The 26920-nt window shown below is 45.2% G+C and overlaps 1 protein-coding gene across 2 annotated transcripts in view; it reads left to right on the plus strand.

Moving 5' to 3' along the window:
* CROCC (ciliary rootlet coiled-coil, rootletin) overlaps positions 1-26920 on the plus strand; it is a 574059-nt gene that overhangs the window by 511762 nt on the left and 35377 nt on the right. For both annotated transcript variants that reach the window (XM_078642848.1, XM_078642849.1), the window contains one exon: positions 26639-26770. In XM_078642848.1, coding sequence (XP_078498974.1) covers positions 26639-26770 — 132 coding nt within the window. The remainder of the gene's footprint in view (positions 1-26638; positions 26771-26920) is intronic.

The raw sequence follows: 26920 nt of genomic DNA on the forward strand, positions 1-26920 counted from the left end.
TAGTGCAGCACCAGTGCGATTAAGATTTGATACATGGGACCAACAGATACTGACTGCTGTCTCTGGTTCGTGGTGAACAGATACGCATCATCCATTTTATATTTCTCTTCCAACTTGAGCTTGTGGATCCACTCAAAACCAGTACCTTGGTCTCACATTATTGAGCTAAACGTTTGACTTTTTGTATGCAGAAAGACTATTTTTTAAAGGTTTCCAACCTGGGTGACATAATGTTTTTTCGTACTTAGCACTGTACAGTATTTCCAGGCATTGTAAATGGGCTAGTTTGCTAGCACTGTGGATAACTGATGGTTTGACCAAGAGCTGCTGTCATTCAAAACCAGCAATAACTCTGAAAAATAGTAATGCTTTTTAAAATAAATAACCTATCAATACATTTGTTTCTTTAATTTATTAATTTTGAGGTTCCAGCTTATTATAATTCTGCTTCAGACCTTTGTGGGTACTTAGGAAAGTGTGTAAAACTCTGACACACCTAGCTGGTTTCAGTCTTGGAGCACTTGTGACCAGTTTTATTTATACACTAGAAAACGTAATCAGTAGCAAACCGACATTGATAAGACCAGTGCATTGGTCCCAAAGGTATGCATGTGGCGACCACCCCTTAATTGTTTATTATGGACATAACACCAAGTGAAGCTGAAAGTGTTGGAGCTGAAAAGTAACTTTGACTTTGTTTACTGCACTCTCTGATGTAACTTACATCAGTAACAGTAGTTCTAAAACTGACCTGGGATTGTTGGCAGCAACTGAAAGGAGGCAGCATAAGTACCACATAACACTTTTTTTTTGCCAGGTCAAGATCCAGTCTACCCAGGGACGATAACATTCTACAGATAAGGGGCAATGTGCACATCATTAAAAAGTATAGTCCACCAGACAGGGCTGCAATTCTCAGTCTCACAAAAGCACGTTTATTTCCGTGGTCATCACAGTATCTTCGTTTAAGTAAATGAGGTACAATCACAGTTTCCGGTACAATGCAGGAGTTCCGTCCCTTCTTTCAACTTTATTCTTGCATTCTATCATTATTAGATACGAGCAAAGTAGAATAGTACAATGATGTATTCTAGTGAGCTTGCAATAGGAAGAGGGTGTAGCCTAACGGCTAGAGCTGTTGACCTCAGAGCTGAGCAATTGGGTTCGAGTCTCTGCAGGAACGCTCAACATCCTGTGATTCTTTGCTTATCTCTTGATCTCCTGGACCCTCACAAAAACAAGCAAAGAATGAATTTGTCTGTTGCTCATTTAAAGCTCTCTGATACCTTCGGTCTAGCTCGCGCCATATAAAAAAAAACACAACCCCCCCCCCCCCCAAAAAATGTGCTCCAGAGTCCACTTTGCGTGATATGGAGAGTGGCAGTAGTCCACAGGAGGCAGACTATACCAGCTCAGGAAAAACAGGTGCAGTTCCCTATAGAGCAGGACTGACAATCGGATAGATTTCCTTTCTCAGGTCATATAAAAGTAATAGACCCCAGCCAATCATAATCCGTGTTTGATATTTTAATTTTATTTTTTAATTTGCGAAGTTTTATATAGCGCTGGCTAGACCCGGAGGTATCAGAGCGCTTTACATGAGGATTAGCAAATTACAACTTACATCCATTTCTGGAGCCTAGTATAACATAGGAAAAAAACAGTTTTACACAGTAACATGAGTTCCTGGAGCATAGCATAGCATAGACACACGTCCTATGGGGCATAGAAGGTAGAGGGGGAGAGGTAAAAAAGGGGTCGAAATGCCCATTGGGTCAGGCAGACTCGCAAGGGGAAAAGAACTTCAGGGGAACCAAAAAGTCAAAGAGAAAGTCAAAACAAACCTGCTGGGGACCAGCAATCACCACATCCAGTGTCACGGTGACTGTACAAGATGAGAGGGGTGAAGCAGACCCAAGGTGAGGGTCGACGTGAGGTAAAGGACAGTCAGGCGACACAGGGAGCAGTCTAGCGGCAAGAGAATCAGTCGAAGCCGCCAAGATGGAGACCCAGGTCACTGGCACCGATAGCATTACCACAAAATGGCAGGATACACAAAAATCCAATTAAAAAAACCACAAGGGGCAGAATCCACGGAAAAGGACCGGATGATTGGGGGGGGCGGGGGGGCAGCCGTGATCAAGGAGGGAGGAGGGCTGAAGAACACCGATCTCAATCTGGTCGTCAATGTGCACACGCTCTGGGCAACAGGGGCAGCAGTGTAGTCGTTGAGCATGCCGTAATGTCGGGGGAAGTCAGCCCGGGCGCCTAGGCAGCAGCCCCGGAGGAGGGAGGCAGGGCGCGCCTCCTCAGAGTCAGTAAAAATGAAAACAAAGTCAGGGGCACCAATCCGCAGTGACACGCTACTCCCGCCACTGCACCCCCGCCTGGGGAAACAAGACTTGCGCGTCCCAGTCGCTTTTCCGGAAGGCGCAGCAAGAGGTCAAGCAACTGTGATCAAGCCCAGAAGGCAGGAGACGGCCGGAGTGGTGATCTCCAGCACATCCCCTCCACAGCCACCCAGGAATCTCCATCGGGCAACGGCTGCACTGAATTTGCTGCACCATCGGCCATCATCGGTGATACGTCGGAAGGTGAGGAAGGAAGGAGACACAGCGGAGAGACGAGGAAACTAGGCCCAATATCCGGCTGGGTAGGGGACGGCTGTGGAGGTGATCCGTTGCCAATCTCCTCTATAGTTACCGAGGCAGCTCCACCGAGCATCGGCCATGTTGCTAGGGCTCCGTGGTCTGTAGATTATTCACTGTTTTTCCGAAGTTTCGAATTCAATCGCAGGAATAGGAGAATCGAAGTTCCGCAGTCCAGAAGAACCCCAGGTGTATGTAAAGGTCGGGGGTAGATTCAAGGGGATTAGAGCCAAAAAGGCAATCCCCAGCCAGGGAGCTCCCGGCCGGAGCTCCTCATCTGTCAGCCATCTTGAAAGTGGTATGGGTAAGAACCAGACCCATTCATGGTTGTCAAGGGTTGTCACCAGGGTCACCCAAACCAAAAGCTTGCTTGTGGAGGAAGGACATTCTGGTAGATAAATGTCTTATCCTGGGAGCCTTACACTACTTCTGGCCCAAAGATATTTCCCTTATGTCTTGGCAGCTGGCCATGTGTCCTACCCTCTTTGTTTTGGGTGTTGACATTGTTTGCTGTGGCTGTTTCTTTGGAGGTTAGCATCTGTTCTCAACTTGGGACTTTGAGGATCTGTTTTATATATGACCCATGGCCTTGCAGCTCTTCATCTGTCGTGGGCCTGTTCTTGGGAATTATATTTTGTTATGTTATATAAGTTTTATAAAAACGCAACATATATATGCTCTTGGGAATTATGTTCTGTTATGTTTAGGTTGTCCTGTTTTAGGTTTAAAACTATAATTACTGCTAAAACCCCACTTAAAGGAAACCGCTCTCATCAGTGTATACATATAAACACTGATTAACACCTGCAAAACCACAAGCTAAACGCCCATTCAAAGAAAGGAAAGTTAGAGAGAGTGAGTCATTTTAAGCCTCCCTTAGGCAGCACATGCGTTGTCTCTCGAGACATGCTGTATCTACTGTATAATCTTTCATCACACCCATCGGTTTTTATTAGTTCATTCATGTGTTGGTGAATAGTTTACGTTTGTCCTTCAATTTTGCTGTTTTGTTCATGCCTTGGAGATTGGCCCTGTTACATGGATCACTTCACTATCGGCCATAAGTTAATTTTGGCACACTACTTTTTCTATTGTCTTGGCTTGTTTAGCCTTCCGAACGCGCTCAGCCGAGGGCTGCAAATCATGCCTTTATCTTGTCTTGCACTGTTTTTGGTTTCTTGACATCTTTTAAGTTGGATGCTATGTTGTTTCTCATCCTATAACATTTTTGGGTTCATTAGCTCAAATGTCCAAACCTTAAATAATATACTTACTTAATGGAAGTGTAATTTAAGAAGACGGCCGACAATAGGATAAACCTTTTTACTTTGTGATTTGACAGTGTGATTATTTGGATACGATTAACAAGGTAAACATGCTGTTATTGCACCATTTTATGAAGATGAAAACAGCTTTAAGTTGTGCTCTTTCAACTTTGGATGCTTTCTTTTAGGTTTCAATCATTGGTGAAATAAAATCAATATCAAGGGATGCCTCCTCGTGCTCTCCAAATGCGGCTTGTATGTGAGGATACTTAGCAATATATCCTGAAAGTAGACTGTGCAACACCACTGCCGCACCACTTCAGCACCAGTCAGTGTCACTCAGCAACATCACCTAAGCTTTACTCCGCAGCGCCTGAGCACCACCACAACACAGCACCAACTCAGCATCACTCAGCACTGTCTGAGCACCAGCACAGCACCACCACCTCAGCATTACTCAACAACACCAGAGCATCCCTCCGCACCACAATAGATTCACTCAGCACCACCATAGCATCAGCACAGCACCATCTCACCATCAGCACAGCACTGCTTCCTCATTAGTGTACCACCACCACCTTTGCATCAGCGCACCACCACCAGCATAGCCCCACCTCAGCACCAGCGCAACCTAACCTTAGCACCAATGCAGACCACTTCAACATTAACACAGCACCACCTCAGCATCAGTGCAGCATCACCTCAGCAGAGCACCAACTCAGCATCGTTCAGCACCACCTGAACACCAGCGCAGCACCACCATCTCAGCATGACTCAGCACCACCACAGCATCACTGTGCGCCACCACTGCATCACTCAACACCACTACGGCACCACATAGCACCAATACAGCATCTCCTCAGCATCACTCAAAACCACAACAGTATCACCTCAGCATCAGCACAGCACCACCTCCACACCTCTGGTGCTGCACCAAGTCAGCACCAGGGCAGTCCCACCACAGCATCAGCACAGCACCTGCTCAGCAACAACTCAGCACCACTTCACCATTAGCCCAGCACCACCTCAGCAACAGTGCAGAACCACCTAAGCACCGCCCAGCACCACCAAAGCATTAGTATCATTCCGAACCAGTGCAGCACTGCATCAGCGCAGCACCACAGCAGCAGCACAGCGTCACCTAAGCATTACCTCGGCATCAGCACAGCACCATCTCAGCACAGAACCACCTCCTCATTAGTGCACCACCACCAGTGCAGTGCCAAATCAGCATCAGTGCAGCACCACATCAGCCCCACCTCAGCATCAGTACAGCACCATCTCAGCATCAGCACAGCACGACTTCCACCTCCGTGCACCACCACCATCGCAGCCCCACCTCAGCACCAGCACAACCCCACCTCAGCAGCAGTTCAGCACCAACACAGCACCACTTCAGCATCAGTGCAGCACCACCTTAGAATCAGCGCAGCATCACCTGAGCATCAGCACCAACTCAGCATCAATCCGCTCCACCTGAGTACCAGCGCAGCACCACCACCTTAGCATGACTCAGTCCACCTCAGCATCAGCACACCATCACCTCCTCATCAGTACACCACCACCAGTGCAGCGCTAACTCAGCATCTGTGCTGCACCACCTTAGTGCCTGCGCAGCACCACCTCAGCACAGCACCACCGCAACATCAACACAGCACAATCTCAGCATCAGCACAGTACCACCTCTGCATCAGTGCACCACCACAAGCGCAGCCTCACCTCAGCAGCAACTCAACACAAGTTCAGGATCAGTGCAGCACCACCTGAGCATCACTCAGCACCACCTGAGCACCAGCTCAGCACTACCTGAGCTCCAGCGTAGCACCACTACCACAGAATGGATCAGCATCACCACAGCATCACTCAGCACCACCACAGCATCAGCACAGCACCATCTCAGCATCACCTCCTCATCAGTGCCCCATCACCAGCGCAGCACCGCATCAGCCCAGCACCAGCATAGCATCAGCATGAGCACCATCTCAGCACAGCATTCCTCCTCCTTGGTGCCCCACCACCAGTGCAGCCTTACCTCAGCACAAGCAAAGACCCACCTCAGGAGCAAATCGGCACCAATGCAGCATCAGTGCAGCACCACCTCAGCATCAGTGCAGCATCACATCAACACAGCACCAACTCAGCATCATTCAGTGCAGCACCACCATAGCATTACTCAACACTACCACAGCCCCACCACCACTTCAGCACCACCACCACTTCAGCACCAGTGCAGCACAACCACAATATCAGAATAGCACCACCTTAACACCAGTGCAGCACCACCTCAGCAGCAGCGCAGCACCACCTCAGCTCAGCATCATCTTAGCACCTGCACAACACCAACTCAGCACCACCTGAACCACAGCACCACCAAAACATCACTCAACATTATCTCAATATCACTCAGCAGCACCTCCTCACAAGCACACCACCACCTCAGTATCACTCAGCACCATCTCAGCATGAGCACAGCACCACCTCCTCATCAGTGCACAACCAACTCAGCAGCAGCGCAGCACCACCTCAACACCAGCACAGCACCATCTCAGCATCAGCACAGCACCACCTCCACATCAGTGCACCACCACCAGTGCAGCCCCACCTCGGCACCAGTGCAACACCACCTCAGGACCAGTGCAACACCACCTTTGCACCAGCACAACCCCATCTCAGCGGCAATTCAGCACCAACGCAGCACCACCTCAGCACAGCACCAACTCAGGATCACTTTAGCATCAGCACAGCACCATTGCAGCATCACCACCTCAGAATGATGCAGCATCACTCAGCACCCCCCAGCATCACTTCAGCACCACCTCAGTATCACTCGGCATCACCTGAGCACCACCTCAGCATCAGCACAGCCTCCTAATCCGTGCACCATCACTAGTGCAGCACCAGCACAGTACCACCTCAGCACCAGAACAGCACCCCCTCTACATCAGCACAGCACCATATTAGCACAGCCCCACCTCAATGTCAGCTCAGCACCATCTCAGTATCAGCACAGCACCACCTCTGCATGAGTGCACCACCACCAGCCCAGCCCCTCCTCAGCACCAACGCAGTCCCACCATAACAGCGATTCATCACTAATGCAGAAACACTTCAGCATCAGCGCAGCACCATCTGAACATCAGTGCAGCATCACCACAGCCCAGCACCAACTCAGCACCACCTGAGCACCAGTGCAGCACCACCACCTCAATATGACTCAAAACCACAGCATCACTCATCACCACATCAGCATCACCTGAGTATCATTCAGCATCACCTCTGCAGCAGCACACCACCACCTCAACATCTCTGAGCACCACCTCAGTCTGCCCTTGGAATCTAGCACCTGTTGATTCTCTAAACTGTACCTGTCAAAAGAGATACGAAAGTAGACAGACAAAAGGTGGACAAACCTAGGGAGGGGAATCCTACCGACTATTTCTTGTGATGTCATGTTCATCATTGGACATTGCTCCTTGTCAGGCTAGCGCTTCAATGCCCTACGGACCCCACAGAGATTCTCTTTTGAGGAGGTGTTTTGTTATTTTGCCGTATAATGAAGGGTGCAAGTGTGAGTGTCCTAAAATTGTGGGGTGATTGTATGTAGGGAAGTGAGGAAAATGAGATAAAACTGTGTAGATTTTAGAAAAATATTTTAATGTAATGGTTCTCCTGGCAGGATGAAAAGACCCGAAAATGGTTAGGGCTACTGTGGGGGCATAATGTGACCAAGTAGTTCGGGATTAGTAGGTGTAGTGTAGTCAGATCTACATGTTTTGTGCCCAGCGGTCCAGAGCAGATATTGTGCTTCTTCAGGACAAAAACAAGGGAGGTGGTGAGCCTACCCCACACATATATACCGTGATGTGTAGTGTAGGTATTCCTCAAAGGAGAAATACCTGATTCAAGGATAAAAAAAAATTGATCGTCCAACCTGAAAATAGAAATAGTAAAAGAAAAACAAATCTGGTTAGAATCAACATATCTAGTATGATGTCATTGGGAGTGATGTCCCCAAAACGCTAGCAGACAATGGTGCACATGCGGGGTTGCTACTGTGTAGTTGCCAAATAGTAAGGTCAGTGACAGACAAACAGATGTGCATAATATGGTAAAATAGTTGAACAGACAAGATACACACAACATGTAAATAAAAACCTGTGTAGGTGTCGCATAATGAATCGCCGTGTGACTAATACATTTAGGTTTGAGAATGGGAATTTCCCTATGAACCAATCCAAATCGTCCCAACTGCTGAGTAGACGGATTACTAGACCATCTTTCTATTCAACAAAAACTGATCTACTCATTAATAAGGAGTAGATGATGGACATTAAAGCTTTATTTAATAAAGGATCTAATGATATTGATATAGTTTGTAGAGCGCACAAATGTCCAAAGGCGTCTAGGCGCTAGGGTCTGCTAAATTATTCAGCTATAAACTTATAGGGCAACAAGGTCGAGTGGAGCCATGTTTTAAGTTGGACTGGGCTTTGAGAGGCTAGGGTAGTTTGTCCTAGAGTTTACAAGCAGAAGAAACATAGCTTCTGCTGCCCAAAGATGCCTTGTTTATGTTTGGGATTATCACTGTTCTGGATTCAGCTGATTATAGAGCTCTCCTAGGTATGTACTATTTGAATTTCTTTCTAAGGTACTCAGGACCTGTGTTCTGAAGGGATTTGTGAACCATGCAGAGTGCCTTGAAGGCATCCCACTTCCTGACAGGAAACCAGTTAGCTCAACTAGTGTATGAGAGACTGGCTTGAATTTTGGAGTTCTCATTAGGAGACGAGCTGCTGCATTTTGTAGTATTTGTAGATTGTTCAGGGATTGTTGTTTGATGCCCATATAAAGGACATTACAGTAATATAAACCTGGAAAGTACCAGTTCATTTTCTGAAGATCAAACATGATGAATGGGAGAATCCGTTCGAGGCATGTGAGCTGTAGATCACATGCTTTGCATACTCCTGGCATCTAGTGTTGGGTCCGGATGTTTGCACTTTGTTTTTTTTCGAAGAAGTCTTTTCAGTCACGAGGTAGGTGACTACTCCTTTTGGTGATAGTGCGCATGGGCATTGACTCCATTGTTAGATAGTTTTTTTCGATCATCTGGTTTGGACGTGAATTGCTGCGCTCTGGTTCAGCAACGTTTCTCGGGTTCCCCAGGGGTGCGCAATCAACTAACCCTCGACGGTATTGTTATTCGATCCGTTTTCCATTCTCGACGTATCATTCAGAAAAATCTTTCGATGGTAAACCTTGAGGAAGGCTATTGGGTCTGGCCGCGTCGGGCTAGCTCGCAGTTGATGGAACGGACTCCATTTAAATTCTGTTCTCTGCGCCACGCAAGGTACCCGCGCAGCGACTCACATGAAGTGTGCAACTTGTGCCTCTCCTCGGAGCACGACGAACAAGACTGCGACACGTGCAGATCCTTCCGATCCAAGAAGACGCTCCGTGACCGTCGGGGTCAATGTCACAAAATGCAACAGCAACACAGCGGCTCCACTCCGGATCTCTTCGGAGAAGATTGCGAAAACAATGTCTTCGACGCTAAAGGAGCCGAGGAAGAAGAACACATTTCCGTGTCAGAGCTGAATTTGACATGGACGAAGACATCCTGTAGGGTCAGCGTACCGTGAGTACCGATCCTCTCCTGCCCCAAACTCGACCTCTGCCCAAGAAAAAGGCTCCGGTCCCTCCTCTGCCTTCAGGCCAAGGTCGACACAGAGACCATGTTTCAAATGCCCCACCTTCGGGCCCGGCACCGAAACAAATATTAAAGCCTTCAGGCTCGGGATCGAGTCGGCCACATTTGGGCACCAAGCTGAAACAATCGACACTGAAGCACGTTTTGGTCATAATCCCTTCGGGACCAAAAACAAAATCATCTTTGGATCCGAACACTTCGATGCCAAAAACATCGGCACTGAAACAAAAAACTGCTCCCTCTCCATCAAAGGAGCATTATGTTGACGTCCCGCCTTAAAACCCGGACCTGAAACAAAAGGAACTGGTGATCAATCCCAAAACTGGACATATTCATGCAAAATTGCCATTAAAACGCAAAAAACAGACATGGAAGACACTTACCACATTTTCTTGAGAGAAAACATGTTGGTACTAATCGCTCTTCTCCTCCTCCCCCACCTAACCCAGAACACCCACAAATTCACCACCAACACAATCACTGGACAACAAAGATGATGGGGCTGGTGTAGACGATAAGAGTCCTGATCCATGGGACGATTATAATACAGATCCAAACGCAGATAACGATACAGACTTATACCCTACAAAAGCCTTTCCACATGATGATAATTTAAGGTACATGGAGTTAATAAATAGGGCGGCTGAATATCATGGAGTTCAGGTTCATAAAGAGTCACATGAGGAGGATTTTCTCTTTGAAACATTAAGGTCTTCCCTGAAACCCACTCATACACTGCCTATGCTTAAGGGCATGCGAAAACATGCAGAGGACTTTTTTAAAGACCCGTTCGTGCAGGAATTCTTACACTAAGGGTAGATAAGAAGTATAAAGCTGCACCAACAGATCCAGTTTATATCAAGGGTCAATTGCCATTAGGTTCCCTAGTTGTTTCTAATGCCCGTAAACCGGCAAACTCACAAACCTCAGGAGATTACCCTCCTCAAGACAAGGAATCTAAACTAATAGATGCCTCCGGGGAAAAAAGTAGCTGCACAGATAGCCAATCACTAGCCTATTTCCAATACCCAGGCTCTCTTAGCTAGATACAACAGAGCGCACTATGATGAAATGGAACAATTGCTCCAATTTCAACCTGATGAACACAAGGCTAAGGCACACAATCTAATTCAGGAAGGGCAACTAATTTCAAACACTTCTATTAGATGCGCTTTAGATGCAGCTGACATTGCCGCTTGTGCAATCAACACCAGTGTCTTTCTAAGAAGGCATACCTGGCTTAGAATTTCAGGGTTTGAACCCGAAGTCCAGGCTTCTAACTTAAATCTACCTTTGGATAAAGAGCATTTCTTTGGCCCAGTGGTAGCCACTTCCTTAGAGCAGATGAAGAAGGACACTAACGTTGCAAAATCGGTGGGAGCCCTACAGTTCCCATCCAATCGGGGTTCTTTTCGTCGCTTCTTCTACAGGGGAGGCTCCAAAAGCATATCCAAAGACAACACCTCAAAATCGTACAGAGGCAACAGTCAATCACCCTCTTCAAGAGGTTACGTTCGAGGTGGATTTAGAGGCAATAATGGCAAAGGAAGAGGTAAAGGTTCCACACCCCGCACCTCCCCTTTAACAAACAAACAGTGACTTGCCTACTCTTCCCCCCGATCCTTCCACACCTGTCGGGGGACGTCTCTCTCAATTTCTCTCCGTCTGGCATACAATAACTTCAGACAGATGGGTGCTAGGAATTATCCAATCTGGTTATTGCCTGTAGCTTACCACCAATACCCCAAATATTCCTCCACATGCACACAAAATGTTACCACAGCATCCACACCTCCTCAAACAGGAGGTTCACTCTCTTCTGCAAAAGAAAGCTATTGAGCCAATACCTTTACAATATCAAGGACCCGGCGTGCACTCCCTATACTTTCTAATACCCAAAAAGGACGGCTGTCTCAGGCTTATACTGGACTTCAGAGAGTTAAATCTATACATTCACTCAGATCACTTTCACATGGCGAAACTTAAACAAGTGCTCTCACTCCTACAGTAAGGCAACATTATATCTACTCTAGACTTAAAAGACACATACTTCCATATTCCAATACATCCCGCTCATTGCAAATATCTCAGGTGTGTGGTAGCGGGACAACACTCCCAGTTCAAAGTGCTTCCATTCCGAGTCACCACTGCTCCCAGAGTATTCACCAAATGCCTGGCAGTAGTCGCTGCTCACTTGCGAAGACAACATATTCATGTCTTCCCATTCTTGGATGGTAGGCTCATCAAAGCCAGTTCTTACCCAAAGTGTCTCCAGTACACTCAAATAACAGTACAGTTACTGCTCGATCACATCTCCAACCCTCCAACAGGCAAACCTACTTAGGAGCCAATCTCAATACTTAAAAAGCTCTAGCCTGTCCCATTGCAGCCAGAATCAGCAATATTCAGGCTCTAATTTCACAGTTTCAGCCCAACCGGTCATTAGCAGCTCGAGTATATATGCAACGTCTGGGAATGATGGCGTCTTGCATCATGATATTGCCCCATGCAAGACTTCACATGCGTCCCCTTCAAGAATGCTTAGCACGTCAATGGAATCCGTCTCAGGGTCAATTATCAGATCTAGTGTTGCTAATCGGCCGCACCCATCACTCTCTGCAGTGGTGGAATCCATAAAACCTATCCAAAGGGCGGCCCTTCCTCGACTCAGTTCCACCGACAGTGCTAACAACATATGCATCGCTCACTGTTTGGGGAGCTCATCTCACACGATTCAAGGTTTGGGGAGTCAAAAGCAAAAGCAACTTCATATAAATCATCTAGAGCTACTAGCAGTTTCTCTAGTGCTTAAAGCTTTCCAGACTCACCTTGCAGGCAAAACTGTCCTAATATGCACTGACAATATGACAGCCATGTATTGCCTACAGAAACCGGGGGGGCACACACTCTCCAGCTGTTAAGCCTTGCACAAGCCATTTGGAGGTGGGCCATACATCACAAAATGTATCTCCTGGCAGAACACCGCCCAGGAGTAAACAATCAGATCGCAAATCTTCTCAGCAGGCAGAGACAACAGATTCACGAGTGGGAACTTCACCTTCAAGTTTTCCTCCCATTCTTTCAAATGTGGGGTTTTCCACAGATAGATCTGTTCACAACACACCACAGCGCAAAATGCTCATACTTCTCTTCCAGATATCCACACCAATTGTCCAAAGGCTATGCACTATGGATGAACTGGTCGGGGATATTTGCCTACGCTTTTCGCCACTCCCACTGATTCCACTAGTGGTTCGGAAGCTCAGACAAATATCTCTCACACTGATCCTAGGAGCTCCCACATGGGCCCATCAACCTTGGTTCACTACCCTGGTTTCTAAAGGCCTTAAGGAGGGCTAACTTTTTAATCGCAGAGTTAATCCATTCAGAATAATTAGTTGTGGCTGTATTAGAATCATTCTTGAGGGAGGTATGAGAAGCTGCTAAGATATCAGTAGGCTTTCCTGTTTTCAGTTTCTATTTTGGTCAATTCTGGTGGGGTTCTTTCAGTGTTTTCAAGTGATTTCAATACCTTAAAAACAGTGGTTATCAATGGTTACACATTTTTGCGCCATTAAAAACAACAGAAACAGTGTTTTTCCCGTGTTTATGGAATTTTTGGCTTTAATTATTGCTTGCTTTATGCACTGATAGTGAATGGTATATAGACAGTGTACATACAGTGTAAATGAGGTCTAAATATATTTTTCACAAATTAAAATTATCGTAGTGCACCATAAAATCCCTTTTCAGTGAGTCTTTGGTCATGCATGCTCGCTCTTTCCTTCCCATGTAAACTTTTCTCTGTCAAAAGGCCCTCTCAACATTGGCACTTGAGACATGCAACGCCAAAATAGCCATTATACAATTTGCTTACTCTGGCCACTGACATAGCTTTCCATACCTATACTGGTGCACCTGAAGATTGTTATTCTCTGCAACAGGTTCTGCACCATATACGTTGAACTGTGCGCATATGCCCTCGGAGTTACTTAAGTGGTCAAAAATGAGGCAGCACTCTGAAACTCCCGAGAAAATTGCCCTTCACGGAAGGGATCTATAACTTGTACAGAGTACCACAGTGAGGCTTCATTGACTTCAAATGCCATGGTTGGTGAAGGGCTATTTCACATACATTGTAAAATAAAAGTTGCTGAATTGCCTCTCAACATTTCTTTGCTGACCAAGTGGCAAGCACTCTAACATGGAATATGTTGCAGTGCCAAAGTCACTGAAAGTGTCGCCCAGCCTACTCTCAAGGAGATGTTTCACATCTACACCAATTATGATGAACACTTGGTAGACAAGTGTGTTTTCAGACTCTAGTTTTTTTATTATGTCCACTACAGCAGTCATGCTTTCCTGTAAAAATCTAAGAATGCAGTAGAGTGTACGTTTTTTTCAAATCACTATCAATATGTGATCAAAGAGCCTCACATTTCTTGCCCTGGCATCATCACTCAGCAAAGGTTCTGTAAATGATTGCCACATGGATACTATAGCATTCATGGCCTCTAGGACTGAGAACCACCAGCTAAGTGACACAGTTGGGATGACTCTTTCTTTGATGCTACACAAAGCACAAAATGAGAAATATTTGCGTTTTAGTTTTTGTGCATAACAAAACAGGGCACTAGAATGGACTAAAAAGTCAATAGCATTCTTCAGTAACTCTGAAGATTGTAAAGATGCTTTCAGTATACCATCTAACAAGTGTCCTTCTTGCAGGTAAGCACTTCAGCTCAGGTATATTTTTTGATAGGTCATCACACAACTTTTTCATATACATAGCTGAATCACTGCAAATACAAACAAAATCACTCAAATCTTTGTTGAACTTGGTAATACCTTTTTGCAGCAGCATTCCAAGTGACACTGCGTTCCATATTTTCCAAAAGTCTGTTGTCATGTTTTCACCAGTATCCAGATGCTTTATGACTGCACTCTTTTCACATATACCTGTCACTATTCCTTGCATTGCATGTTTAAAGCATGGGGTGTTTGGTAAATCACCTACAATCAAAACTGGCTCACTAAAAAAGGGGGCTGATGTACCAAGAGTTTTCACCCATTCTCTGTGGGAAAATGTGATGGTACATATTGGGAAAGATACTTATGAAACCTACATATTCGAGGCATGTGGGGTGCTGAATTCATATCTTAGCATAGATCGCCGCCTAGTGTTGGGTCCGAATGTTTGCACCTTGTTGTCTTGGAAGAGTCTTCGAAGTATCACGAGATAGGTGGCTCCTCCCCTGGACTACAGTGCGCATGGACATCTTCTCCATCCTCAGATTGTTTTTCTCCACCATTGGGTTCGAATGCACTTCGACAACTCCAACTTCGGGATCGAAGTTTTCCTAATTTCTAAGGCCAAAAACCTCATAGTTTCGACGGTATTGTTTCTGCTCGGTATCACTCGACTCAACAACTCTTTCCGTCCATCTTTGGTAGTCGACGCGGGCCGTTGGGCTTTTTCGACACCACGTGGGCCTCCCGCCGATGGAAAGAACCCCGTTTACAAGATGCCCATAATGTCGATCCAAGTTTCCTCATAGCGATAAGCATACAGTTTGCAACAGGTGCCTGTCTCCGGAGCACAACGAGGAAGATTGTCCAGCTTGTGCTCAGTTCCGGTCGAAGAAAACTATCCGGACCCGAAGAGCTGCTCGACAAGAGATGCAGCGACAGGCACCTGAACTGGAACACATTTTAGACGACGAACATGAACTTCCAGAGGCAGCGGACTCAAACCTAGAGCTAGTCACGGTAGAAGACCAGTCGGAATCCGATGAAGACTTCCCACCGGGGCAAACCGTGAGTACTAAACCCCTACCCTGCCTCCACCTCCAGACAAGGCTCTGGTCAAAGCATTGCCAAGTGGCCTTAGACGCGACCGAAACACAGCTTCAGAAGCCCCGCCTTCCGGCTCGGCTCCAAAGACCATTACCAAGCCTTCCAGTACCCCGGGACCAAGTAACTCTTCTCCAAAAGGCCGTAGGCTCAAAGACTGTTCCAAAGCCTATAACTGGCCCCGACACTAAAAAAGTCGTCAATCCGAAAAACACCGGCCAACCACGAAAGGTCGTCGACCCGAAAAAGACAGTCGACCAGAAAAAGACAGTTGATCCAAAAAAGGCCGTACACCCAAAAAAGGTAATCGAGCCGAAAAAAGGAATTGACCCGAAAAAGGTAGTCGATCCGAACACTGTTTCCGACGCAAAAAAGGGCGTCCAACTGAAAAGGGCACCGAAGAAAGCCGTCAACCCGAAAAAACACATAGAGCCGAAAAAGGCTGTCGACCCGAAAAAGACCGTCGAACATAAGAAAGTCGTCGAGTCCAACAAGGCCGTCAAGCCGAAAACAGCTGTCGAGCCGACGAGAGACGACGGGCCGAAAAAAGCTCAAGACAAAAATAAAAACAAGCAAGCGACCGATCCAAAAACATTGGCGCAGAAGCCACGGACAGTGGAAGAACTTTTTCATCCTGATCCAGTGAGCCCAGACCAAAATAGACTGCATATAGACCCTGATATAGGACATATAAGAGTCTACAATAAGAACAAGAGAAAACTGGACACTGAGGCTCCTTCTCCTGTTCCCTCTAAGAAAAAGGATTTTGGGACATCCCCTTCTAGACCTTTTACACCTCCTCCTTTTACTCCTGACATGCATTATGTTCCATATTCTCCTACACCTCCACATTATGATGAGGGAGAGGACATGGTGAAGACCCTCATCAGGACTTCATAGACCCTGATAATCAGGGAACCCAAGATTACACATGGGATAATCAGAATGACCCCAATGACCCATATGATACACAACCCATACCAGATCCCTCCACATATGCCACAAAGCCATCCCCTACTGACGACACGGTTGCTTTTAACCAGCTAGTTGACAGAGCAGCTCAGTATCATGGTGTAAGCATGCACACTGACCCTGTAGAGGAGGATTTCCTATGTAATACCTTCCCAACGTCAGAGAAGAGTATACGCACACTCACTATGCTAAAGGGAGTACGTAAGCACGCACCAGACATCTTTAAAGACCCAGCCAGAGCGCGTGTCCTCAATCCAAGAATTGAAAAGAAATATAAACCAGCCCCTACAGACCCCTCTTCTATCAAGTCTGTTACCACTAGACTCTCTTTTTGTTTCGAACAGTAGAAAGAGGACGAATTCTCAAACAGGTGATACTCCCCCTCCTGACAAAGAGTCAAAAATCTTAGAAGCCTCAGGAAAGAGAGTGGCCTCTCAGGCAGCAAATACCTGGAGAATAGCCAATACACAAGCTCTTTTAGCACGCTATGACAGATCACACTATGATGAACTGGAGGGATTATTACAACACCTACCAGAACCTTATAAGGCAAAAGCTAATGACCTAATTCAAGAAGGAAAATTCATCACTAACGCATCTATAAAATGTGCCCTTAATGCAGCCGATACAGCCGCTAGGTCTGTCATCACTAGTGTGTTGCTACGCCGCTATGCCTGACTACGCATCTCAGGTTTTAAAAATGAAGTACAGTCTACCATACTTAATCAACCCATTAACCAGGATTTCTTGTTCGGCCCAGCAGTTGATACCATATTAGAAAAGATGAAGAAAGATACCGACACCGCAAAGTCCATGGGTGCACTTCAATTCCAACAGTCTAGGGGCTCCTATTGCCGCTCCTCCTTTCGAGGCTGAGGCAGAGGCAACACATCACAAACCTCTTCATCATTTAAAACAAATACCCAAGGCACCTTTAATAAAGGTTCCAACAGAGGAGGTTATAGAGGAAATAATAACAAAGGCAGAGGACGTGCTAATAATAACACCAGAGCTTCCGCCACCAACAAACAGTGACTTGTTCACACTCCCTCCAGACCACTTAACACCAGTCGGAGGCAGAATAACACAATACCTACCAGTCTGGAATGCCATTACCACAGACAGGTGGGGGGAGACCAATTATCCAGTATGGTTACTGCCTGGAACTCACTTCTACTCCACCCAACATACCACCCAAACACCGTCCAATGTCAAAAGAACACATCACGCTGTTACAAGAAGTGTTGTCCATGCTAGAAAAGGGAGCCATAGAGCCAGTCCCTTTTCAACACCAGGGCACAGGGGTATACTCTCTATACTTCCTTATTCCCAAAAAAGACAGGTCCCTCAGACCAATATTGGACCTCAGACCTCTGAACCAATATATACTTTCAGAGCATTTCCATATGATCACTCTACAACAATTACTCCCGCTACTCCAAGAAGGCGACTTCCTCGCTACATTAGACCTCAAGGATGCATACTTTCACATACCTATACATCCAGCTCACAGGAAATACCTCAGGTTCACAATAGTGGGTCGCCACTGCCAATTCAAAGTTCTTCCCTTCATGGTAACTACAGTACCAAGGGTATTTACAAAATGCCTAGCAGTAGTAGCAGCACACCTCAGAAGGCAACACATCCATGTGTTCCCCTACCTAGACAATTGGCTCATAAAAGCCAACTCATACGTACAGTGTGCAACCATACGTCTCCAGCTTCTACACAGTCTAGGATTCTCCATAAATTACCCAAAATCACATCTGCAACCCTCCCACATACAACAATATCTGGGAGCAACAATAGATACCTCAGTGGCGAAAGCATATCCAAATCCAGCCAGGATATCCAACATACAGTCTCTCATTCAAAGATTTCAGCCACAACACTCCCTGCCAGCTCGAGTGTTCATGCAGCTTATAGGCATGATGGCCGCCTGCATATACATTGTCCCTCATACCCGACTCCGAATGCATCCATTGCAAGAATGCCTAGCACAACAGTGGAACCAAGCTCAAGGACAACTAAAAGACCTAGTGTTGGTAGACAATCGCACTTGCAACTCTCTGCAGTGGTGGAACCCACAAAACCTTTCCAAGGGGCGACTGTTCCAATAGCCAGTTCCACAAGTAGTATTAACAGCGGACGCATCACTGACAGGTTGGGGAGCCCACCTCCTTCAATACACAGTCCAAGGTCTCTAGACAGTCAAGACATTGCATATAAACCACTTAGAGTTACTAGCAGTATTTCTAGTAATGAAAGCCTTCCAGAAATACTTGTACAACAAGGCTGTGTTAATCCGGAAGGACAACATGACAGCCATGTACTACATCCAAAAACAGGGAGGGACACACTCCCCACAGCTGTCTCACCTAGCACAGAGCATATGGAAGTGGGCAATTCCAAAAAACATCTTTTTTCTGGCAGAACACCTCCCAGGAATAGACAATCAGATCGCAGATCTACTAAGCCGACACAGCCAACAAATACACGAATGGGAGATTCACCCTCAAGTTCTCCAACCATTCTTCCAAAAATGGGGACAACCAGAGATAAATCTGTTTGCCACAAAAGAAAACTCAACATGCCAGTCCTTTGCCGCCAGGTTCCAACACCCGTTGTCACAAGGCAATGCGACATGGATGAACTGGTCAGGCAGATTTGCGTACGCTTTTCCGCCAACCCCACTGATTCCATTAGTGGCACGCAAACTAAAACAACAGTCACTCACAATGATCATGGTTGCTCCCACATGGGCAAGACAGCCATGGTACACAACGCTCCTAGAACTCTCAGAACCCGCACCAAAGACTACGCCTGTCGACACAATTGCTGACACAGAACCATGGCAAAATCAGGCACCCAGATCCCAATCAGATGAACCTATCGATCTGGCTCCTTAGGTCTTAGAGTTCGGATACCTTAACTTGCCTCCAGATTGCATGAACATTATCAAGGAAGCAATGCGCCCCACTACTAGAGCATGCTACGCAGCTAAATGGAAAAGATTTGTAATCTATTGTAACAATAACTAAATCAACCCATTCGATGCCTCCATCCAAAACATAATTTGTTACTTGCTACATCTTCAAAGATGTAATCTAGCATACTCATCCATAAGGCTACACCTTGCTGCTATAGCAGCATATCTTCAAAACAGGCAACACGTGTCCCTGTTCAGAATACCACCTATCGAAGCTTTTATAGAAGGACTTAAAAGAATTATCCCTCCAAAGCCTCCACCTTCGCCAGTCTGGAACTTAAACGTAGTATTAACCAGACTCATGGGCCACCTTTCGAACCACTCCACTCATGTGAACTACAATTCTTAACATGGAAAGTGGCATTTTTAATTGCCATTACCTACCTCAGGCGAGTGAGTGAGCTACAGGCACTCAAAATAAGGTGGTGCTTCGTACTAACCCTAAATTCATGCCAAAAGTTATATCCACTTTCCACATCAATCAGTCCATAGAATTGCCAGTTTTCTTTCAAAACCCGCAGTCGGTAGCTGAAATAGCCCTACACACACTAGATGTCAAAAGAGCGCTGCTATATTACGTTGACAGAATTAAATCATTCAGAAAAACAAAGCAACTTTTTGTTGCTTTTTCTCCACAACATAAGGGTAATCCCATTTCAAAGACAGGAATAGCCAGATGGATAGTTAAATGCATTCAAATATGCTATCAAAGGGCAAAGTGCACTTTAACAGTTCCCCCAAAAGCCCACTCAACGCACAAAATGGGGGCCTCCATGGCTTTCCTAGGAAATATTCCCCTAGAAGACATATGTAGGGCGGCTACATGGTCTACCATACACACTTTCACTAAACACTACTGTGTTGACGTGCAAGCTAAGCAACAAGCTGCTGTAGGCCAAGCTGTCCTTAAAACTCTTTTTCAAACAACTGCAGCTGGTACAGGCGGCCACTGCTAGAGGAGAAACTGCTATAAAGTCTATGCTAAGATATGAATTCAGCAGCCCACATGCCTCGAACGGAAAATGCCACTTACCAGTATGCATCTGTTCTTGGCATGTAGGGCTGCTGACATTCATATCACCGGTGCCTGTCACAGCTCCAGGGCTTCCTTCTTAACATACATTTACATGGTCATCTCTTACTTTTCTATACTCCATCTTTGCCACAATGGCGAAAAACAATCTGAGGATGGAGAAGATGCCCATGCACACTGTAGTCCAGGGGAGGAGTCACCTATCTTGTGATACTTTCGAAGACTCTTCCAAGACAACAAGGTGCAAACATCCGGACCCAACACTAGGCGGCGATCTATGCTAAGATATGAATGTCAGCATCCCTACATGCCTAGAACAGATGCATACTGGTAAGTAGCATTTTCCTTTTCCTATCAGTGAAAGACTCAAACGTAGCCAAATAATCAAATGTGATTTTGATATTTCCTGATTGTCTACATTTTATAAAATAAATAAACAACACCTAAAATATGCTTCTAACCCCTGTATCTTTAGACCAAAGACCCCAAAACTGAAAAAAGGAAGAAACAATATTTTAGTGACATCCCCAAACAACAAAACTCAAGCAGAATAATGTTAGCTCAGTCTTTAGTACTGCTACCTTCTATAACAAAGTTACATTGTATTGGCCCCTTCTGGAAGAAGTAAAAATGACTCTTTCACTCTCCTTTCCCTTTTTTTTATAATGGCATTTACTTTGTGCTTATGCAGGTGTTTTTTCAGTGTTTATATGTTTACACTGGTGAGGGCTATTTTCCTTCTGGTGGTGTTTTATCAGTTATTATAGGTTTAAACCTAAGAACCGGACAGCCTAGATATCAGTAAGTTCAGTTTAGTAGTTTTATTCCTGGCCCTGGATTTTATGACCTGCAAAGTTGTATTAACTAATGCACTTGTAGCCGTGAGTTTTAAAGTGAAGCTGATGGCTTTATGATCAAATAATACTAGCGGCAACACTGTTTCTACCTGCAGGTCCGGATTGCTGGGATTAGATCGGGTTGTGCTGGAGCAAACTAGATCTTGTTTGTCATAGGTGCAATAGGCATGGACCTTTTATTCATGGGAGAAGTGTTTGATTGGGCAGTGTTTTGCCACTTAGGTCGTTTTTCTTTGTGAAAAAAAGCAGCCAGTTGTAGAGTAAAACTCTTCTAATGAACTTTACTGAACTATCAGATAGTGCATCAATTACATTGAAACTTTCTACAAATTTGTATTCGCCTGGAGTAGCTTATTTGTGTAATAGGATTGCCAAGCCTCTTTCACCACCCTTTTGTAGAGGTCGAGTTTAGATATGTAAAGGCTTTGTGAGTCCTAATTCGAGTAACAGTGCCAGGCTCTTTCAGAGGTTTTCGTATCCAGTTTAAGGATAATGACCCAGAGGCCCATGGCACAGCTGTTTGTTTTTGCTGTGGTTGCTTAAAATCTTTGGGGCAATTTCAAATAGTGTGGAGTTTTATCAGTGAGGAGATGATCCATGAATCAATTCTGAATTAACTGTATCAGGACTTGTAGGATAAAGGCACCTATTGGCATGTCCTAAAAAAGATGGTTCAGACACCTGTTTCCAATCATATGAGGTAATTTTGTTTTTAACTGAATTGTGTGGTAGTTGGGTTTGGACGGAATGTGAAAAGTAAAATAAAATGATTTAAATATGTGATAGGAATGACTGTGTACTTTTACAATGATGAGATGCACACCCCTGTACTCTTATTTTATCAATCTTTTTTTACTCCGTTTTGCTGCTTCAGACCTGTTATGGCGTGCAATGCTAGATACGCACTCTGTCCAATTGCGCTTGCAAATTATAAACAAAAACACGGGGACCCAGTTAGATCCCTTTACTAGCAGCACAGCCTTGCCTGTTGCTCCAATGAATCCAATAAATCAAGTTAATCGCTGTATATGCTTCAATTAATGTACTCTTTGACACTGTTCCTTTTCTTTCTTTTTCATTTCTCATTTTAAATCGATTTATTATATCCATTCCCAAATTAATTCCACGAATATTTACAAACAGGAGGTATTTCCACATGTCACAACTTTATTGTGAATGCACCCAATGCATTTCGGGAAAGAAAGATTTCCCTTCGTCAGGGGTATCTATACAAAAATCCATGGAATGACTGTAACCCAGCAGCCAACAGTCACCCAAAAGTTCAATACGTATTGTCCACCCGAGAACTTTCCTTTGATAAAATAAAAGTATGGTACACACTTAAAACGTAATGCTGCACAGCACATAAAAAGGGTACAATTCTTTTACAGGTGCTTGGGCTACTGCGCCTTCTAATCTGCCCCACCTCGCCTCTCTCTCTGGTATCCCCTACACACAAGTAGATTCCATCCTTGGGGTGAGTGTCTATCATGCAAATACCAATACTTTCCATTTTTAGCAATCAGCGGCTTTAGCAAATCTCAGGTTTCACAGACTTACCACAGTGCAGACGTCGGAGTTTAATTTCGCTGCTATAGGGGCCAACATCATGCCTCTTGCTTCACTCCCTCTTCTGGTAGAGACGCTCTGGCTGGAGGTTTGACTGGCAATCTTGAGAGGACCTTTGCAGAATGACAGTGGATTGTGACATCTGATGTCCTTGCAGGCAGGCGTGGACTGCAGCAAGCAGAGGACACTGTTCCAGGACACCAGTGAATTGCAGCTGGCAGACTGTCAAGATCATAGCTCTTTGAAGGAATCCACTGTGGAGATCTCAGATGCAGTACCACAGCACTCCTCAGGCACAGTCTGTGAACAACAGTGGCACCGTCTACTTTGGCACAAACGTCTGAATGATGGCACACTCCGCCTCAATTAGAAAACTTCTTGATGGTGGCGTGCACAGTAGTAGTATCTACCTTTGGCACAAGTTTCTTTAGGGCAGGGGTGATGACCGCCTTCTGTGATTCCTTAGTGAATCATCCACACAGAGTGTTTGCAGCCCACATTTCTTATGGCAAGCAGATCACTCACTTCTTTCTTTCTTTGGCCATCGGCTCCACACAGCAATGAATGTCATGCTGCTCTAGCTCTTTAGATCAGTCACACCTCTGCAGGGTTGACAGGCTTCTTCTCCCTCTGAGCAGCACGTATACTTCAAGGCAATTCAAGTCAGACGTTCCGGTTCTTGCAGTGAGGCTGGACCCCAGGTGATGTCCCCTCACCTTTAGGAAGCTGGCTGTCAGACAGACACCAGCTCTGGTTGCACAGCTGTCCTTTGAGTATACTCTGAAGAACAGTCCCTTTCTTGACTGAAGAGAACTTAAAACTAGAACAAAAAGGTGGTCAGTGTCTCCCACTTTTATACAGATTAAGCTGTGGATGCGGATTATCTATAGGCACTTTAAGCAAATTGGGTTGGATCTCTTCTCATCTAGGCTATCCTCGATGTACACCATTTATGCAGAGTGAGTCTCCTCACCGCAGATAATTTTACAGCTTGGAGTACCAGCAACAGAGGCATGAAGAGCTGTCAGCTGTATGCACCTGGCTCATCAACAACCTCACTGACTGTGGTCAGGAAGAAGCCAAAGTGCTGGCCTGACCTAAAGGACCCTTTTCACCTTAACAACAGATCTGCAGTCCCACCCTTCACCCCCATTATCTACAAAATGGCAGTGCTCATGGAGCACAATCAGCTGCTACTTTCAGCAAAAGTACCTAATTGAATTCCTAAAGAAGCCTTAACTGCTCCTTTTCCCTACTTCAGTGTCTGTCTCCTCCCTCCAGGAACCGGGGCTTTCAAAAATGTAATTAGGAGGCATCCATTACTCTGGCTAACTCACTGCATGCACTAGACATGCCAGGTTAATGCCCATGCATAACACGCCTTTGGGATGTTAGTGTTCAGATCTGGGATAGGGAAAATAATCAGACCTTTAGATAAATGGGCCGGTATGCCTCCATTCCACAGACACTGATAAAAGTTCTGCTCAACAATACTGATTCTCAGCACATGGTATTCTGCCACTACTCCTCTACATACTTAACCCACCACAGGGATAATAGCCCTCTTTCAGGTAACTGAGGGCATGCTTGGGGCCCCTCAAGAACACACAGGGAAGGTCCCGGACCACACTTATGTTAAAGGATGGCCCTAGGCCTTCATGCACAAACTAGATTAGTGTGAGACTTGTGACCAAAATCAAAAGGTACTTGCATTTAAGCACTGAGAGCAGGGTAACCAAACAGTACACCATGCAGGGGACATTCCCGTGCCAACATCTGCTAAGTCTTGAAAAGTCTGAGCTGCAGGTTTAAGTTGGCCAGTAGGATAGAATTTTTGTTGTTGGTGATAACATTGAAAAAACACTTTTCAATATTGTTGATAAATCCAGAGCCAGAGTTGGACTCAGAGGGCGATTTATGCGAAGAATGGCTAATGACAATTATGCCAAAATTGTAAGAGGTGACGATTTTAGCTCCACGCAAGTTGCAGCACTGTGTTTAAAAATGGGATTGAACTTTTTGCAATGATTGCAAATCCCCCTCCTGCTTTCTCACCTGGGCAGTTGTTCTGAATGAGGGAGTGGCTGTGAGGTTGGTTCTTCTATGGAGGCGTGTGAATACTCTTACAGCCTGTCCAGCTCATGTGAGCTCTGTCTGACCTTGCATTTCCCTTGATGAAATTTCCTGATAATTTGACTAGGCCCTATTGAGATAAGTGATGATGCACAATACAAGCTGTTGCCCAAGTAGTGTAAGTTACTGGACCTGCATCTTCTAAATTGAGAACTCCTGCAGCATGTGAGAATAAAAAGACAGGGGGATTCTTTGATAGCTGGCTCTCCTTCAAAGCAAGTGTGAAGAAATGTATAATTTCCATCTGCACATTCTAGTTAAAATATGACTCTAATCTAAAGATAGAAGTGCATTATCAAACAATGCTTTTTTTGAGGACGCCCCTGATAGATTCTTCTTTTGTATTCAGCTGTGATGCTCAAAATGTATTCATATGTGTTGTTGGCTTATAGTCCGTAATCATTCTCACATTTCACACACGTCTTTTAGAATTCACTCATTTGTAAATTGTTTTTATATATTCATTAATTGAGCATTTGCTTTAAACATCTCCAGCGAATCCTTTGCAACCTTAGTTGTTCCTTCTTCAGGTTGATATTGTAAAAGCATGTTCGATATCTCTCCTTTCCTGTGTTTATATCTCACTGAAATGCATGCTCCAAACAGGTGATTGCAATCCACTACAATGTAGAGTCTGAGATCTGTCAGCAGAAATCACTATTATGTCCCCCCATGCACACGATGTGCTAATTGGACATCACTTTTCCCTCAGTTACAGGGAAAAATGTACACACAAGCCTCCCACTCCTGTCCCACATATGATGATAGGCAGGGTACACCAGAAATGGGGAATAGGTGTTTCTTTACCAGGAACATCCAGTTAGCAGTCTTCACACAGATAAACAGTGAGACAGGCCTGTATTCCTGGTCTGTGATCAAGCTGCCGTCAACGTCTGTATCATAGCTTGCGATAAATTGGTAGTAGCTCCTCTGGGTCATTTTGGGTGACTCCCTGGTGAAAATTACATTAAAAACATAGTACCTCTCCATCAGACTTGTAGATTATAGAGTTTGGTGGAGAAAAATCTATGGCAAGAGAGATGGGATGTTCAGGGCAGGACACCATAGCTTTTCCACGTCATGCAGTGGAGTTTTGTCCCGACAGTGAGTGATGATTAAGGCACTGCACTTGATGTTCATATCCGTTCTCGGCTTGATTGTATATAGCACCTCTTGCCAAGTGCCACAATCTAATAGAATGCGTATATTTCGGATCAGATACAACCTCCCTGTCTCAAGGTGCACCAAGGAACAAAAAGCGATGCACCTCTACATGTTCAAGGTACAGCCCACTGAACCAGCCTCTCACAAGAGCTTTATCATGTCATTTTGCAGCTTTAAAATATATTAGTAACATCACATTAGGTGTATTATTAACTTTTTTGTGACATGACAGTGTCCCCTCACAGCTTTAAGATTAAAATCATAAAAACTGTATTAACTTTTCCTGTGGTGCGCCTATGTCTCTTTTATTACATTAATTCTGGATACATTATCATTCTTATTCATACCTGGGATACTAAATTGCCAGGACACTATTTTGTTGTGAGTTTGGTGCTATATCAAGAAATGTAAACAAATCTTAAAAACAATTTTGTTTGGTTCTCAGGTGGAACGTGAGAAGATGAAGACTGAGGAGGACACCATGCGTCTTTCAGCAGAGAAAGGGCGTCTGGATCGTTCACTCACCTCGGTAGAGCAGGACCTGGTGGATGCACAAAGACAGGTTCAGCAACTGGAGGTATTTCTCCCCAGGAAACTGCCCATTACGTGCTCTCTGCTATTCCTCTCCTTTTCCACCAGTCTTGAGGAATGCAGTGAACGGTTCAGAGAAATTCCAATTAGTGGGCAGGGGGGAGTTCTAGTTATTTCTTACATAATGATACACTTC

The sequence above is a fragment of the Lissotriton helveticus genome, chromosome 5_1 (assembly GCF_964261635.1).
Source record: "Lissotriton helveticus chromosome 5_1, aLisHel1.1, whole genome shotgun sequence".
NCBI classification, from domain to species: Eukaryota; Metazoa; Chordata; class Amphibia; order Caudata; family Salamandridae; genus Lissotriton; species Lissotriton helveticus.